This window comes from Eremothecium sinecaudum, chromosome IV, assembly GCF_001548555.1.
Source record: "Eremothecium sinecaudum strain ATCC 58844 chromosome IV, complete sequence".
In the NCBI taxonomy this organism is placed as follows: domain Eukaryota; kingdom Fungi; phylum Ascomycota; class Saccharomycetes; order Saccharomycetales; family Saccharomycetaceae; genus Eremothecium; species Eremothecium sinecaudum.
The window spans coordinates 204,555-218,207 of NC_030895.1; the positions used below are offsets into that span (position 1 = coordinate 204,555).

At 41.1% G+C, this 13,653-nt stretch overlaps 5 protein-coding genes across 5 annotated transcripts; 2 read left to right on the forward strand and 3 right to left on the reverse strand.

The window, feature by feature from the left end:
• Positions 1-301: 301 nt before the first annotated feature.
• NAB6 (Nab6p) lies at positions 302-3,583 on the reverse strand (the record flags this gene model as incomplete). The annotated part of the gene is made up of 1 exon (XM_018132140.1): positions 302-3,583. One exon carries the CDS (start codon positions 3,581-3,583, stop codon positions 302-304), a length of 3,282 nt encoding a protein of 1,093 aa, XP_017987282.1.
• Positions 3,584-4,432: 849 nt separating this feature from the next.
• Positions 4,433-8,608, reverse strand: CAT8 (DNA-binding transcription factor CAT8; the record flags this gene model as incomplete). Its single annotated transcript, XM_018132139.1, has 1 exon — positions 4,433-8,608. The coding sequence occupies one exon, from the start codon at positions 8,606-8,608 to the stop codon at positions 4,433-4,435; it is 4,176 nt and encodes a 1,391-aa protein (XP_017987283.1).
• An 870-nt stretch (positions 8,609-9,478) lies between these two features.
• On the forward strand, positions 9,479-10,225 carry GPI12 (N-acetylglucosaminylphosphatidylinositol deacetylase; the record flags this gene model as incomplete). The annotated part of the gene is made up of 1 exon (XM_018132138.1): positions 9,479-10,225. One exon carries the CDS (start codon positions 9,479-9,481, stop codon positions 10,223-10,225), a length of 747 nt encoding a protein of 248 aa, XP_017987284.1.
• Positions 10,226-10,311: 86 nt separating this feature from the next.
• Positions 10,312-11,997, reverse strand: AEP2 (Aep2p; the record flags this gene model as incomplete). The annotated part of the gene is made up of 1 exon (XM_018132137.1): positions 10,312-11,997. The coding sequence occupies one exon, from the start codon at positions 11,995-11,997 to the stop codon at positions 10,312-10,314; it is 1,686 nt and encodes a 561-aa protein (XP_017987285.1).
• Positions 11,998-12,076: 79 nt separating this feature from the next.
• Positions 12,077-13,633, forward strand: NGL2 (RNA exonuclease; the record flags this gene model as incomplete). The annotated part of the gene is made up of 1 exon (XM_018132136.1): positions 12,077-13,633. The coding sequence occupies one exon, from the start codon at positions 12,077-12,079 to the stop codon at positions 13,631-13,633; it is 1,557 nt and encodes a 518-aa protein (XP_017987286.1).
• Between the last annotated feature and the right edge of the window lie 20 nt (positions 13,634-13,653).

Sequence of the window (13,653 nt, forward strand, 5' to 3'; positions counted from 1 at the left end):
TATTATTAAATCAAATTGTCACCGCGCAAATCAAAAATGGAACAATAGCGGCCTAGATGACGTGCATCGCATACAGATAAAACTACTCGGGATAATAGTGGCCAAAGCGTCGTACTGCCGCCGTTAAGGGAGTGTCGGAGTATCTCTCCGCGCTAATATACTACTTAATAAATTGATATTGGAGTTGTTGTAGTAACTTGGTAAAAGTTTATTTAATTATAGTTAAGGATATAGAGAAAAAGGAGAAGTTCATTGGTTGTAAATGCAACTGCTCTAAAATATCGGAATCCTTGTGCAGGGATCAGTGTTCGTTCCCATTCAGATCATAGAATCGCTGTGGATCTTGTACTGTTGTAGCGCTAAGAATTTTCGTCGCGTACAGGAATGTGGAGTGGTGTAACTGCTCAAGATACTGGTTCATTACGACTTGGCCAGCGATAGGTTTCGACAGCTTTGAACGTCTTTTCCTTCGCGTTTTGCCACCGTTAGAACTACCGTTTGCAGCTCGCGGTAGATAGTCATTGGAACGGGACGTTGCAAGATGCGAGGAGCTTTTGTCGCTAAGGTGATGGTTTGCAGATGTAGGGATCAGCGGCGGAATGGCATCCAGCGAGCTGCTTGAAACTTGGGGTTCGAATGAGCTCAAAGCGTAAAACTGGTTAAACTGGTTCGAATATCCGTTCTGAGCTTTACTCGTACTGCCTCTTGACTTTTTTTTTTGCTTTCCATTTGTTGTTACAGCGTTACCGTCTTTCGACTTGCGATTCTTAGTAGTGGGAGGTGAAACAATTATATCTATAGCGGACGACCCGGAGGTTGAGTAGCCGGCATCATCATCCTCGTCATCGACGCCATCGGTAGCACTGCCGCTTAGTTTAGAGGCAGAGTTGCAGTTACCTTTTAACTTTCCCTTTCCGCTCTTATTATTATTATTATTACTATTAGTACTATTATTCGGGGTTGTATTGGGGTTAATGCTAACTCCTGATGCATCTTCAAGACTATTATCGTCATTATCTTCGTACAGTTCTTTGCTGGATCTTAGTGAAATACACAACCCCTTTGCTTTTTCATCACCACTGCTCATCTTCAGGAGTTCTTCGCGAATTCCCTTTGATGATTCAGTATGACTGGGATCATCCCTTCCCAGACTCTCAGAGGATGTCGAACTATCCTCGCTTCTTGACTGCTGCTTCTGCAGCCTAATATTATAACTTCGTTTCTTAATTTTTTTGAAAAATCTTGAACTTTTACTGGCGGCCAGGTTTTTATTGATGTTTCCGCAACGATCCTTACCATAACCTATAATCAAATTACGATAACGGTTATCAAATTGCGTGTGAAACTTCTCTAGATTCCGTGCGTTAGGAGAGTTGCTATCCTCTACTAAACGAATGGCACATGCAATGTTCATAAAGTTAACCCAACAACAGTGACCATCTTCTAGATAGTTAATCTGCTCGATTTGACCGTACTTTGTGAAATCGTTTCTTAATTGTTCTTCATTTGGTAAGCTATACTTTCCATGATATAGCTTAAACTCAGGGTTGTTAATGTATTTTTCCTTGAACGAATACTCGGGCAAAGAAACGTATACATTTCTACTGGCCCCGACAGTAACGGCAAGAGAAATGCTCTTTGGTAACTCTCCACTAGGCTGACCCCAGCCAACTCTTAGTAAATTACCATGTAAAACTATAGGCTCCAAGGATGCGTTGGCGTAAAATTGAACAGCAGCAGCTATCTCTATAAAGGTCACAAAGCATATACGCTTTGAAGAGATCCATTTAATGTTTTGTAAGATCCCGCCACGAACAACATTACAAATATCCTCTGGTTTAGATCTAGGATGTATATTTCCAATATAAACCGTTCTATTATTCATACCGTTGACTTGGGAGACACTTGTCAAGTATTGCCTCTGCAAGGTTTGTGTAATAGGGTTAGCAGACATACCATCCATGAAAAATGGTGGCGATACAATACCTCCTTCTTTACCATTGTGGAGAGATAAAGATTGCGATGGTCCAGATAACATCTGACCTGATAACGCACCAGATAAAATAGGTGTGCTTACATTTAATTCAGATGGTACAATGATAGGAGTATTGCCAACCGATGAAGGATCATTCATTAACATGACACCTTGAAGAGTGCTAGAACCATTAGAGGTGACTCCAGTTGGAACTGAAGACTCGATCTCTAGCAACGATTTAGAGGAAGCCAACGATTTGCTGGGTTTTGAAATTGTGACATTGTTTAAATGTTCCTTATATTCCTTTATTTGCGGCGCTGGATACTCAGATGGAACGACCTGCAATGAAATTGTGTCTAAGGCAATATCTAGAGAATGAAACAACTCTACTATCTCAGAGGAGTTGGATATTGGCAATGAAATTGAAGACACAGAGGAGGATCTGGACTCTTGCTGGAAACCATTCGCAGCGGCCATTGTTTCGTCATCAAAATGATCTGAAGAATGCATATTAACATTAACAAACTGAATCTTTGAAAGCCCTAGTAGTTTCTTTTGAGAGGGCTGTTGTAGAAACTCTTCTATCTCCAAAGCCATAGAGATGCAAATAAAATGAACCAATACGTATTTATTATTGAAATGCAGGTTCGCAGTTGAATTTATCAAATCAATTCCTTCGACAACATATCGCTGCGAGAAGAACAACCATGGGAACTTTTCACGAATTAGATCAACGGTAACATCTACTGTTTGATCTTCAAACTCAATGTAAAGCGACCTTGTTGCGCCCTTCGTTACCACATTAAGTTGCAATGCTCTAAACCAATTAGCCTCATCTTGGCACACAAAACTAACCGATAATTTTGGGGAATGTAGTTTGGATTTAAACTCCGAAAACCTTTGCAACAAACTATTGTAGAAGTCCAAACAAATACTCTTTGATAAAAAACTTAGTAGTATCGAGTGATTATCGTCCAAAAGATAGATTGACTCGATACGAACATGCTTGATAAAGTCCGTCAAGAAAGTATGAAGATCAATGTCTGCTTGACTTTCTAAATTTGTAAAGAGTAATGATCTAGTCATGTACTCGTCTTTACCCTTAGGCAGGATTTTGAAATTTATTTCACATGGTTCGTCATTGTTTAAGCTAACGGACTTTTTTCTTCTGGGTGGAACCGGCTTCAACATTGATGGCTGCGGATAATAAAGATATGAAGACCTGCCCGAGGAATTAAGATGCATAGAGTGATTGCTATGTCCCGATGTCGCCGAATGAAATGGTCCCTGCGGCCTTATAGGAGTAGAAAGAAAAGGAGAGCCCATTAACATATGAGAGGGTAACAAAGATGCACCGTAAGTTGGATCAAACGGGGTCTGGGGCACAGGCGGCAAGTAAGCTGTCCCTGACATACCTTCATTCGCCATATAAAAATGCTGATGTTGTTGCTGATACTGCTGCTGATGTTGCTGATACTGCTGTTGCTGCTGCTGTTGCTGCTGCTGTTGCTGATGTTGCTGATGTTGCTGCTGTTGCTGATGTTGCTGATGTTGCTGCTGCTGCTGTTGTTGCTGTCCAAGCGGACCCAACCGCTGATAGTTCTTCATGTGGAAATTGATTATTCAATTAGGTCTCACCCCGATTACCTTATACTTCCTCCACGTAACCTAATACCTTTGGATGTCAAGATTCTGATTATTCCTCAACAAAGAAGCTATTAACACTCGTGCAAAAAAAAAAAAAAATAGCCTTCCAATCTTATACAACTTCACACAGCCAGTCGTGATAGCTTCTCTATTATCTTACCAGGTGATCTTCTGTGAATCCCTAATTAGAGAGAGTGGCCAAATAATCCCAACAGATGTTTCCAATACCAATTGAATTGAAAACTAAACTGATCGATATATCAAGACTACCTATCTGCTAATATTCCGTGCAATAGATTCTCGCTATACTTATAAGCTATTCCACTGTAGTAATATAATGCTATTAGTTGTAAAAGGAATGGACTGTCCTAACAAAAAATGGTTTAATGGTTCTTTATGGTGTGGTGTTCTAAAAATAATTGCGAGATACAAAAAACAAGGGCTACAAAGAACAACATAATATTTCACACGCTGAGGAGGGTACCTACCTAATGTTTATAGATATAAGTTGCTTATAGATACCTAATGAGCACCACAATTGGTTGGTCGTGACCTTTATCCAAGTAGGGGTTCTACTACACCTCAGTTGATTGTTTACATCTAGTTACACAAAATTATCGCCACAGAATCGGGGAAGGGTCACGTGATCATACTGGGGTCGAGCCATAAATATGGTCTATATAAATAAGAGGACCGGTTAGTCATTAGTATATATGTATTAGTAGGTATTTTACATATATTGGAAGTCTTTTTATAGGAGATCGTGTTTTCACATATGTCTCTTGTTTACACTTTAAATGCTGGTGTCGCCTAGCTGCTATTTTGCCATCTGAATAGATCGCTGATACTATCCTCAATATACTGGCCTTGGTTGTTATTTCCTGTGTTTCGCGAGATGTTAGTTGTTGTTTGAGCAGAGGTGTTTGCACTGTTCCAATGCCTACGCGGGCCTCTCGGGGATCTGCGACCTATGGAAATGACACCATCTTCGTGAAGAAAGTCCAAATTGGGGGTGCTATATGTGTCAGCATGTCCCGGTTTAGCAACGTGGGATTGTTTTCTTGTTGGAGCTGATGGAGTCCTATGAGACTCCGGTAATTGGTCTAGAGTTTGTTGCGGTGGATGACAGGAACTGTCCGCGTTTTTCTGCTCATGGGGGCCTGTTGCGCTTAACAACGTTGGAATTACGTCAAACTTGGTACTACCGGTAAAAAATTTTGAATTTTTGGATTTGGTTTCGCCCGGCTCCTTTGCTTGGTTGTCTAAGACTAGGCCGTCAACGCCTGTAGGGGTTTGGGATAAAGCTAAGAGCGGAGCGAGACCTAGAGAAGCGTCTACAACGTAACCATATCCGGAAGAGCGCTTTCTATCATAGTTTTGAGAAGGCAACTCCACTTTTTGATTTGCAGCATTTTGATGTTGCTGCTGGTCATCGGCAGGGGGTTGTTGGATGTTGCTCGAGGCGGCTGCCTCATTGCCGTTTACAAATACCATTGAAAGTTGAGTGGAAGACATACCGTCGTACAAGTCCTTGAGAAAATCTCCGTTACTGGGGACCTTAAATAGACCATCCTTGGCGTTCATTTTAGCCATGCTCATAGATTTTCCCAATCCTAAGCTCATACCCGGGACATTTAAAAGCGAGTTTACAGCTGCACCTGAATTCGAAGCATACCCGAGGTTGCCCGTTTCAGCCGTTCCTGATGTTGATATACCTGTATTAGCTGCTTCATGGCCATTAGTCCCCCTATTGACGTAATAGTCAGAATTAAAGAAAGATGCCAGGTCAGTGTTGCTAAAGGGTGTAGCTTGTAAAACAGGGTCCAGCTGAAAAGCTTCCGCAATGGAATTTGAACCATGGTTAAAAATGGGGAACGGTGGTTCAGGCTTTGGATGTGCTTCTGAAATGTCATTTATGATTGTTTCAGTGTACAATGGCTTAGGAACAGCTTCTGGCTCATAATTGGTGACAGCAGGAGCTGATGACACCGGGTTTTGGTTAGCAACAATTTCGGATTCAATTTTCTTCTTTTTATGAGTTAAATGAGGCAAGGGCGATGAGTTCGACTCTAAACGCTTACGCTTAAATTCCTCATTCTTGGGGACTTGTTTAGGTTGCTGAACTTGACTTGCCTGTTGAGACTGGTTAGGAGCATTAGAGGCGTTGTGCAGATTCATGTTGCTTGCCATCAAACCATCAATTAGTTTGTTATAATAGTTGATTTTCTTTTGTATCAACCTCTCCTGGTTCTCCGGCTTCGTGTTGGTTGGCTGTAAAATCAGGTTTATTGCCATGTCAAATAACTTTAAACTATGCCAAGAAATGGTGCCAGGAATTCCAAGCTTTCTGTCCGTTTCTAGCTCTTTTACCAAGTCCAATAGTAGCAGTTTATTATCTTGGAATAGAGCGCCTCCTTTGATGTATTCCAAAGATGCTCTAGCGCTGAATAGACCAAAGCGAGTTTTCGTTCGCGAAACATTGATGGGAACTGGTATGTGCACTGATTTCATTGAACCCAACACATGAAGAAATGTATTAATTGCTTGCTGTAACAAAATGTAAGAAGACGAGGACCTATCAGCTTGGCAAGAGCCCATTGTTTCGGTCTTAAGCATATTATTATCTGTGAGGGGCTTCGTTGCCACAACTGGTATGTGGATCATACTTTTAGCCATAAAATACAAAATCATCGTAATAAAATTCTCTTTCTTGAGCTTAGTATCACTATTATGCAAAAAGTCGTGCTTCAATTGGTTAAACTCATCCATATTTATTGTACCATTGACATCAATATTAAACTTCACATTGTCCGGTAGCCCATATCTCCAATTATCTAATGCATTTTCATGAACTAATGCAACTTCTTTCGTAATGGATGCCGACATGCCTCGTTTAAATACAGAGTCCAAGATATTTCCTAAGACCTTCGAAAATCGAATAACGGATAGAGAAAATGGCTCTACTTTACCTTCCAATGAAATCATCTGGCCTGCGAGGTTAACTTGGTTATCATAATCAGATGAAACAGGTAGTGCACATTCAATTTCATGATCTTTAATTAAACGTGGTACACCGAGCTGCAAAGATGCAAAAACGTCGAGGTAATACACACCCCAAAATAGTACGCGTCTTTCTCCTTGTTGCATTTTGCTAACTGTTGACCCATCACCACCAATAACTGCACTGGGGCAACGGTGAAGTCTCAACTGTTGTGCGAGTGAGACAACTTTCCCGCGGAGTTCGTAAATATTATTAATATCGCCCACATTTAAGAAGTAAAATAATAGCAAGGTTAATAGCTGTAATGATTGCAGAGACGTGGAATTAGATGAAAAATAGGGATTAGTAGTAAACTGTGGTATTGCACGGTCGTAATATGTCATTAAATTGCTAAAGCGATTTTCTCTGCTCAACGCTTCGCTTTTAACTTTTGTCATCAAACCCATTTGAATCATTATCGATAGGGAGCAGGCAAAAATCTTATATGAAATTGATTTATGGCGCCTGTCGAATAAGGTCTCCCCAGATGTGAAAAAGTCAGGAGTGGTTACATTCTTTTTGAATTTGTCCCAATATTTGTCGAATTCAGATTTATCAAAAATGGGAATTAATGGATACCAATTATCAAAAAACAAATGTATCATTTCCTCCATCTCTGAAAACGTTAAGCTTTCACTTGATGCTAAGTTGTCATTATCAGTGTTGCTGTCGTTGCCTAAATTGAATCGTAAACATTTCGTTAAAAATACGTCCATTTCGTCAATTTCCCACAAGCTTTTAGACCTCAATAAATCTAACTCCGCGGATGCTTGTCTTGGTAAAATTTCCTTTAAAGACGCCAGCAATGAAGCTGTATATAAGCAGTGTTTTGAAGTAAACCCATGTACCTGTCCAATACGAGCTAGAAGCTGAGGAACGAATAGGATCTCTTCAGTTGTGCGAGGAATCGAAACTGCAACTAAAGTTGCTAATTGTGAGCTTTGCTCGTGGGTCGACATTCTACTCAATGCTTTAACAGCTGGAAGTCCCGGAGCCTGTTCTTGTTCAAATGAAATAGACGTTGGATCATTAAGATTCGTGAGTGTATTTGTAGATGCTACGATAGCATTCGAAAGAAGATCCGCGGAGTTAAGACGGTCTGGCATAGCATTGGCTTTAATGTCTTGATCGCTACTAAGGTGAAGGGGCGACAAAAGTGGTCTGGAGTTCTCATGAACCTTAAACGGCTTTCCAAGTCCCCGCGACCGGTGTAACTGCCCATTATCGTGCAGGGACTGATCTTCCATAGGAATAGAAAGTAAGCCTTGCGGAATCTCTTCAGGCTGCGGAAGAACCGCGGCAGTCTTGCTGAGAAAGTATAAATTCGTAGAACTAACGCGTAAGGTGCCTCCATCGGAGTTAGACAATTGGCGGAGTATTTGCTCATCCTCCTGTTTCACATCCGGCTCGTCCAGCCTTATGTCTAACGAGCCTACCTCGTCGTTTGCGGATTCCCGCTGACCTCCGTATTTGGATACTAATCTCAACTGCTCTTCCTTAAGATCGCATAACGCTACTAATCGTCGGTTTTCAGCTTCCAACTCCCGTACTCGCTCCTCGAGAGTCTCGGTATATCCTCGTGGAAACGCACGTCGTGACAACTTATCACTAATTTTGCACTCAAATCCCACAGCCGCGCATTGCGAGCACTGTGGCCGCTTCCCATCACATCTCGTCTTTTTTGACCGACATCTATCACATGCTTGCGCAACCCTATGACTAGACAGTGACGCTTTCGTAGGTGTTTGCCCCGTGAATGGCTGCATCAACCCTCCATGCTGTGATATCCATTCACCAGACTGTCCTAACCCCCCTGCGGTAGGAGATTGCGAAAGCGAAGATGGCTGGCTACTACATGTGCTACCACTCAGCACCTGCGATCCTAACGTCCTGATTATACGCGGCCTCAAATTATCTTTCTCCTTCCTGTCTGAGTCACCTGACATCTTATATTCACAGTACTAAACGTACTTAAAGCTTAAGTCTGCTACCCTAACCAATGTAATGCCCAACCTAACCTAATACCCTATCTGGCTACTTATTAATAAGTAATCCCTTAACCACGCCAAAAACAAATAGCTATTTTTCTATTTCCTATAGCAAAAATGTGAAAGCTTGGTATTCTTTACAAATTTGTTATGGCCGGCAATCAAAAAGTTTTTTTGTTCGCGAATTTTTGTAAAGTTTAATTACCTTCTAGATCGTTGGGTTCGGGTATCGAATCTACTGTTTAACAGCTCAAAGATATTACCAATAATAGCCTCAAATAATCGCCAGTGGCCCCCTGTCACATGTTAAGAGCGGGTTTAATACTGCTTACCACACCCAGACATGCTATAGAAATCCGCCGAACAATTCTTTCTGACTGCACGAAATTCCGGTTTCAGGTTTTCCCTCGGCAAAACTCGACGCGCTGACTCAGCGGGGATATGTTCCTGCGCAGAATTAAATGCGGGGAGCTCCTAGCGCCGTACCTGCCTAATCGGGATAATAAACCGCGGACCGGGTAAGGTTTCGTGGAGGACGGGTAACTTCTCTAGCAGCTGACCTGTTTTGCGGCCAGATATTAGAATCTGAGAGGAAACTACCGCCCAAGTTGCCACCTTGAGACCAGTGAACTCGCTACATCGACGACAGAAAATATAGCCTGTTTTGCACTGAGCATACCTCAAGTTTTGGCGGTAGTTTGGACACATCGGTATATTGCATGGTTTTGGCTCTAAATATCAGTCACGCAGAAAAGAACATTTCTGTACAAGCAAGGAGTAGTAAACTATACAAGGTAAAGATTAGTTTGCAGACCTAATATAAAAGCGATGTTTGGATCATTTTTTGCAGTTCTGAAGCTGTATATGGTGTTTATCGGTCTGTACTGCTGGTCATACAAGAGGTTGGAGGACCACAATGTATCGGTGTATAACAATCTGATAGGGACGAATCGCCACACATCACTTACAATTGTGATTGCGCATCCAGATGATGAAGTGATGTTTTTCGCGCCCACGTTGCTGCAGTTGGATAACCTTATGGATAGTTCAATACCTTTTAAAGTTATTTGTTTGACTGACGGTGATTCTGATGGACTCGGTGCGATTAGAAGAACAGAGTTGAAAAAGGCTCTTCAGGTTCTGGTGCTGAACCACAGGGTGGTTCTTGAGGTCGGGGATCTTACAGATGGTATGGAAATTGAGTGGGAGAAAGAGTCGGTCAGGACAATGCTTCGCGGGTATATAAAGGACAGTAATCCGTTGATACTGACCTTTGACGAGCGTGGGGTCTCTGGACACAAGAACCATATTGCATGTGCCAATGCGATAAATGACTTGGCATATAAGCAGCTTCATCTAAAGACCGGAAAGAACATTTTACGGAAGTACTCTGGTTTCATTGTTGATCTCGTGCGCTTATTGCTTGGTTATCCGTTGGATACGGTCTTCATCAGCACGGCATTACAGTACTTGCATTCACTTGTCGCGATGCTGGTAGGACACAAATCGCAAATGGTCTGGTTTCGGTGGGGTTGGTGGGTACTAAGTAGGTATGTTTTTGCAAACGAATATTGAGTTGATGTACATATGCACTTATTTATATATCCTCTACATGATAGAAAGGTCAACCGCTTCGCTCTACCACCCATACAAGCAATGTTTTACCATAGCTTAAACCCGGTCAACGTGAAATCATCGTCTTCATCTAATTCAGCACCATCTGTTGAACCCTGCCCAGCTCTAGCTTTCTCAAATTCATTCTTCTGCTTTTCCATTACAAAATAGTCGCGCAATTCCTGACCGTGCATTGGATTGAGTTGCCATTGGTTAATGAATGCGGTGCATGCTTCGTAGTCATCTTGTAAGCACATATGTCTAATTATAAATTGTTGATATTTCATCAGGAGCAGATATTGGCTATCCTTCAGTGGTGTAGAATAGAAATAATGACTAAAGCAGTCGCCAAAGATCCTCAACGCATCTATTGCAGCCTCTATATCGTTTTGATGTTCGAGCACCTTCAACCTGGTACGCAAAATCGAGGTATCCGGTGGTATGCTCTTATTAGCCTTCGCATACGAAGTTCTCATGGCTTCCCAACAACATTTCTGAAACATATTAACGTTGGCTGAGTCCAAATTGAACATAGGGTCAGTCCACTTAAACAGTTTCCTCCAGAACTTCGGGTCAGGCTTTATATCAGGGTACATTTGGAAGAAGGATGACATTATTTCAAATCCATCGGAAAATCTCCCGTTGTATGCAAAAGATGAGATGATAGCTATTATAATCTGTCGGTCTGGATAAATGTATGAGTTTGAAGCGTTCATGTGGATAGGCTCGTTACTTTGTGCCCCAAGTGAGACTCCCCACATTTTGTTAATATAATGTTCGATAGAACTTAGTTGATTATGGAATCCTAATGCAGCAATAACATTTGCATGCATTTCCGCAGTTAGCAGGTGCATCCACTTATTATTATTCATTAGCTTTTCTATCATGGTAAATAACATCTTTTCGCCAAGTGGTTTGAATAACATCTGACGGGACCTTTTTGTAGGCCCTATCCCATGTCTTGTATATTTATTTCTTAACCAGAATCGCGGTATTGAACCAAGATACAGCTGAAAATAGTGGACCAATGTCTGTGTGTCCCTTGGTGCCTTATTGCCCTCGATTGAACCTCGTGTTATTGTACTTTGAAAAAGCTTACGGGCAGAACTGAGACCACTCAGGTACAATAACCGTTTTATGATGCGGTTTATATCGTTCTGCTGCAACAGCGATAGCGGCACGTTTTCTTCAACTTTTGCAAGCTCGCAATAAAACGTTTTTAGCGCGTTCATTATCTTTAAAGAGTGTCCCTCGGAAGCAACGGAGATCAATGTTAGCGGTTCTAACAATGTCATGAGCCTATTAACTACAATAGAGATGTCTTCCTGTGATAAATTCTCCGGGATCGATAACGGTTTCCCTTCTCGCAGTTCATTCATGGCCTTTGTTGTAATTTCCGTTAAATTCTTCTTCCGCAATGTAATAGATGACTTATCTCCATCAAAATGTTTATTGCTAGCATGTAAACCATCATATTCTTTATGCAAAGATGCGGTAAACGACTGTAACGTTTCCGATGCGTTAGAAGATGCAGCTACTGTTAATGGACGAAAGTGCAGCGCAGAGTTGTTAAAACTACGCGCCACTTTTCTCACACCCCATTTAACAGCCATAGTTGGTTCTACCCCAAATAGACACAAGCAAATCTTCACTGTCAAGTTATAGGAGGATGAATATATTCGTGCATGCACATATCTCGTCGGTTCACCGACGTTTAAGAAATCAACTATCATTTGAAACGAGATTTTTATAACTGTATACGAACGTCATGTTTCGATACTTTAGGCGTCTAATTACTGGGTAACTAGTACTATGCAAACAATGGAAGTGAAGGACCAGCTAGATTACGGCATGTCAGGTGCAACTTCAGATAATGAAACTAAAATATCTACGGCGATCGGATCGCTAAAGATTTCATCGAGTTATAAGGATGTTGAGGGTAATAATGGCTCAAACCCTTCAGTTGACGAATCTCAATCAGGAAAGCTGAAAGATGGAGGGAAAAAGGATAAGAAGCATAAAAAGAGACAAAATAAGAACTTGACTCCTGAGGAAATAAACGAACTTAAAGCAATACGAAGGTTGAAGAAAGAATCACAACAAAAAATTAATTCAGAAGAGTCAAATTTCATAACCAGAGATTTCCTTTCGTTGCCTATGAAACAGAATACCAATGGCTTTATTTTCACTATGATGACATATAATTGTCTTGCTCAAGCACTTATTAGGCGTCGTTTGTTTCCAACCAGTGGTAATGCATTGAAATGGCGCATTAGAAGCGAAACGTTGCTCAAGGAATTCAAACATTACAACTCCGATGTCATGTGTCTGCAAGAAATTGATCATGTGCAATATAAGCAATTTTGGAACATTGAGTTCCAAAAATTGGGTTATTCTTCTCAGATGCATAGGTTTCATAGTAGCGCACATGGGGTCGTAATTGCTTGGAGGAAATCGATGTTTGAGTTAGCAGACTATATGCTCATCGATTACGATAAAGAAAAGTCGGGTGTTATAAAGCCCATGAAGGCTACAAATAATGTAGGATTAGCTGTTGCATTGAAATTTTCGAAGGAAGTACTTCGCTCACATCCACACACAACAAAATCTGGTATTTTAGTTGGCACGTCCCATTTGTTTTGGCATCCATTTGGAACATATGAAAGAACCAGACAAACCTATGTATTACTCAGAAAGATGAAGGAATTCATGCATCGAGTGAATGTGTTTGGAAATAATACATCTGCCAAGAACACAAGCTGGTACTCCTTTATTTGTGGAGACTTTAATTCACAACCTTTTGACTCTCCATATTTATCGATGGTCAGTAAGCCGGTGGCTTATCATGGCAGAGCAAGAACGGTTATCACATGTAGTGCGGGGTATAACTTCAGCCAGTCAATTGATGAAGGTTCAGATGAAGAGAACAAGGAGGAGGAAAAACAACCTGCAACCCCAACTCCAGAATATTATAATGGAACAGAAAGGGAGTTCAGTTTAGTCAGTGAAATGGAGAAATTGCATAACTCAATTGATTTACGAGCTATCTCATTGTACTCGGTTGGATACAGATATGTTGACGCTGAAAACGCTGGGTTAGATAATGATCGTGGAGAACCTGAAATATCCAATTGGGCACATACATGGAAAGGACTGCTGGATTATATCATGTGTTTGACTGATTGGGATTTCTCAGACCATACAAAGCTTGATACTCTAGATCAATTAGAGCAAACTACTAATGTAAAAATTCTTGGGCTTTTAAAAATGCCCGCAGCTAAAGATATGCCAGAGCACGGTTTACCTCATTTGGGGGAGTATCCAAGTGACCACCTCTGTATGATGACTAGGTTAGAACTAGATATGTAATATGTAATATTTATTTTCAC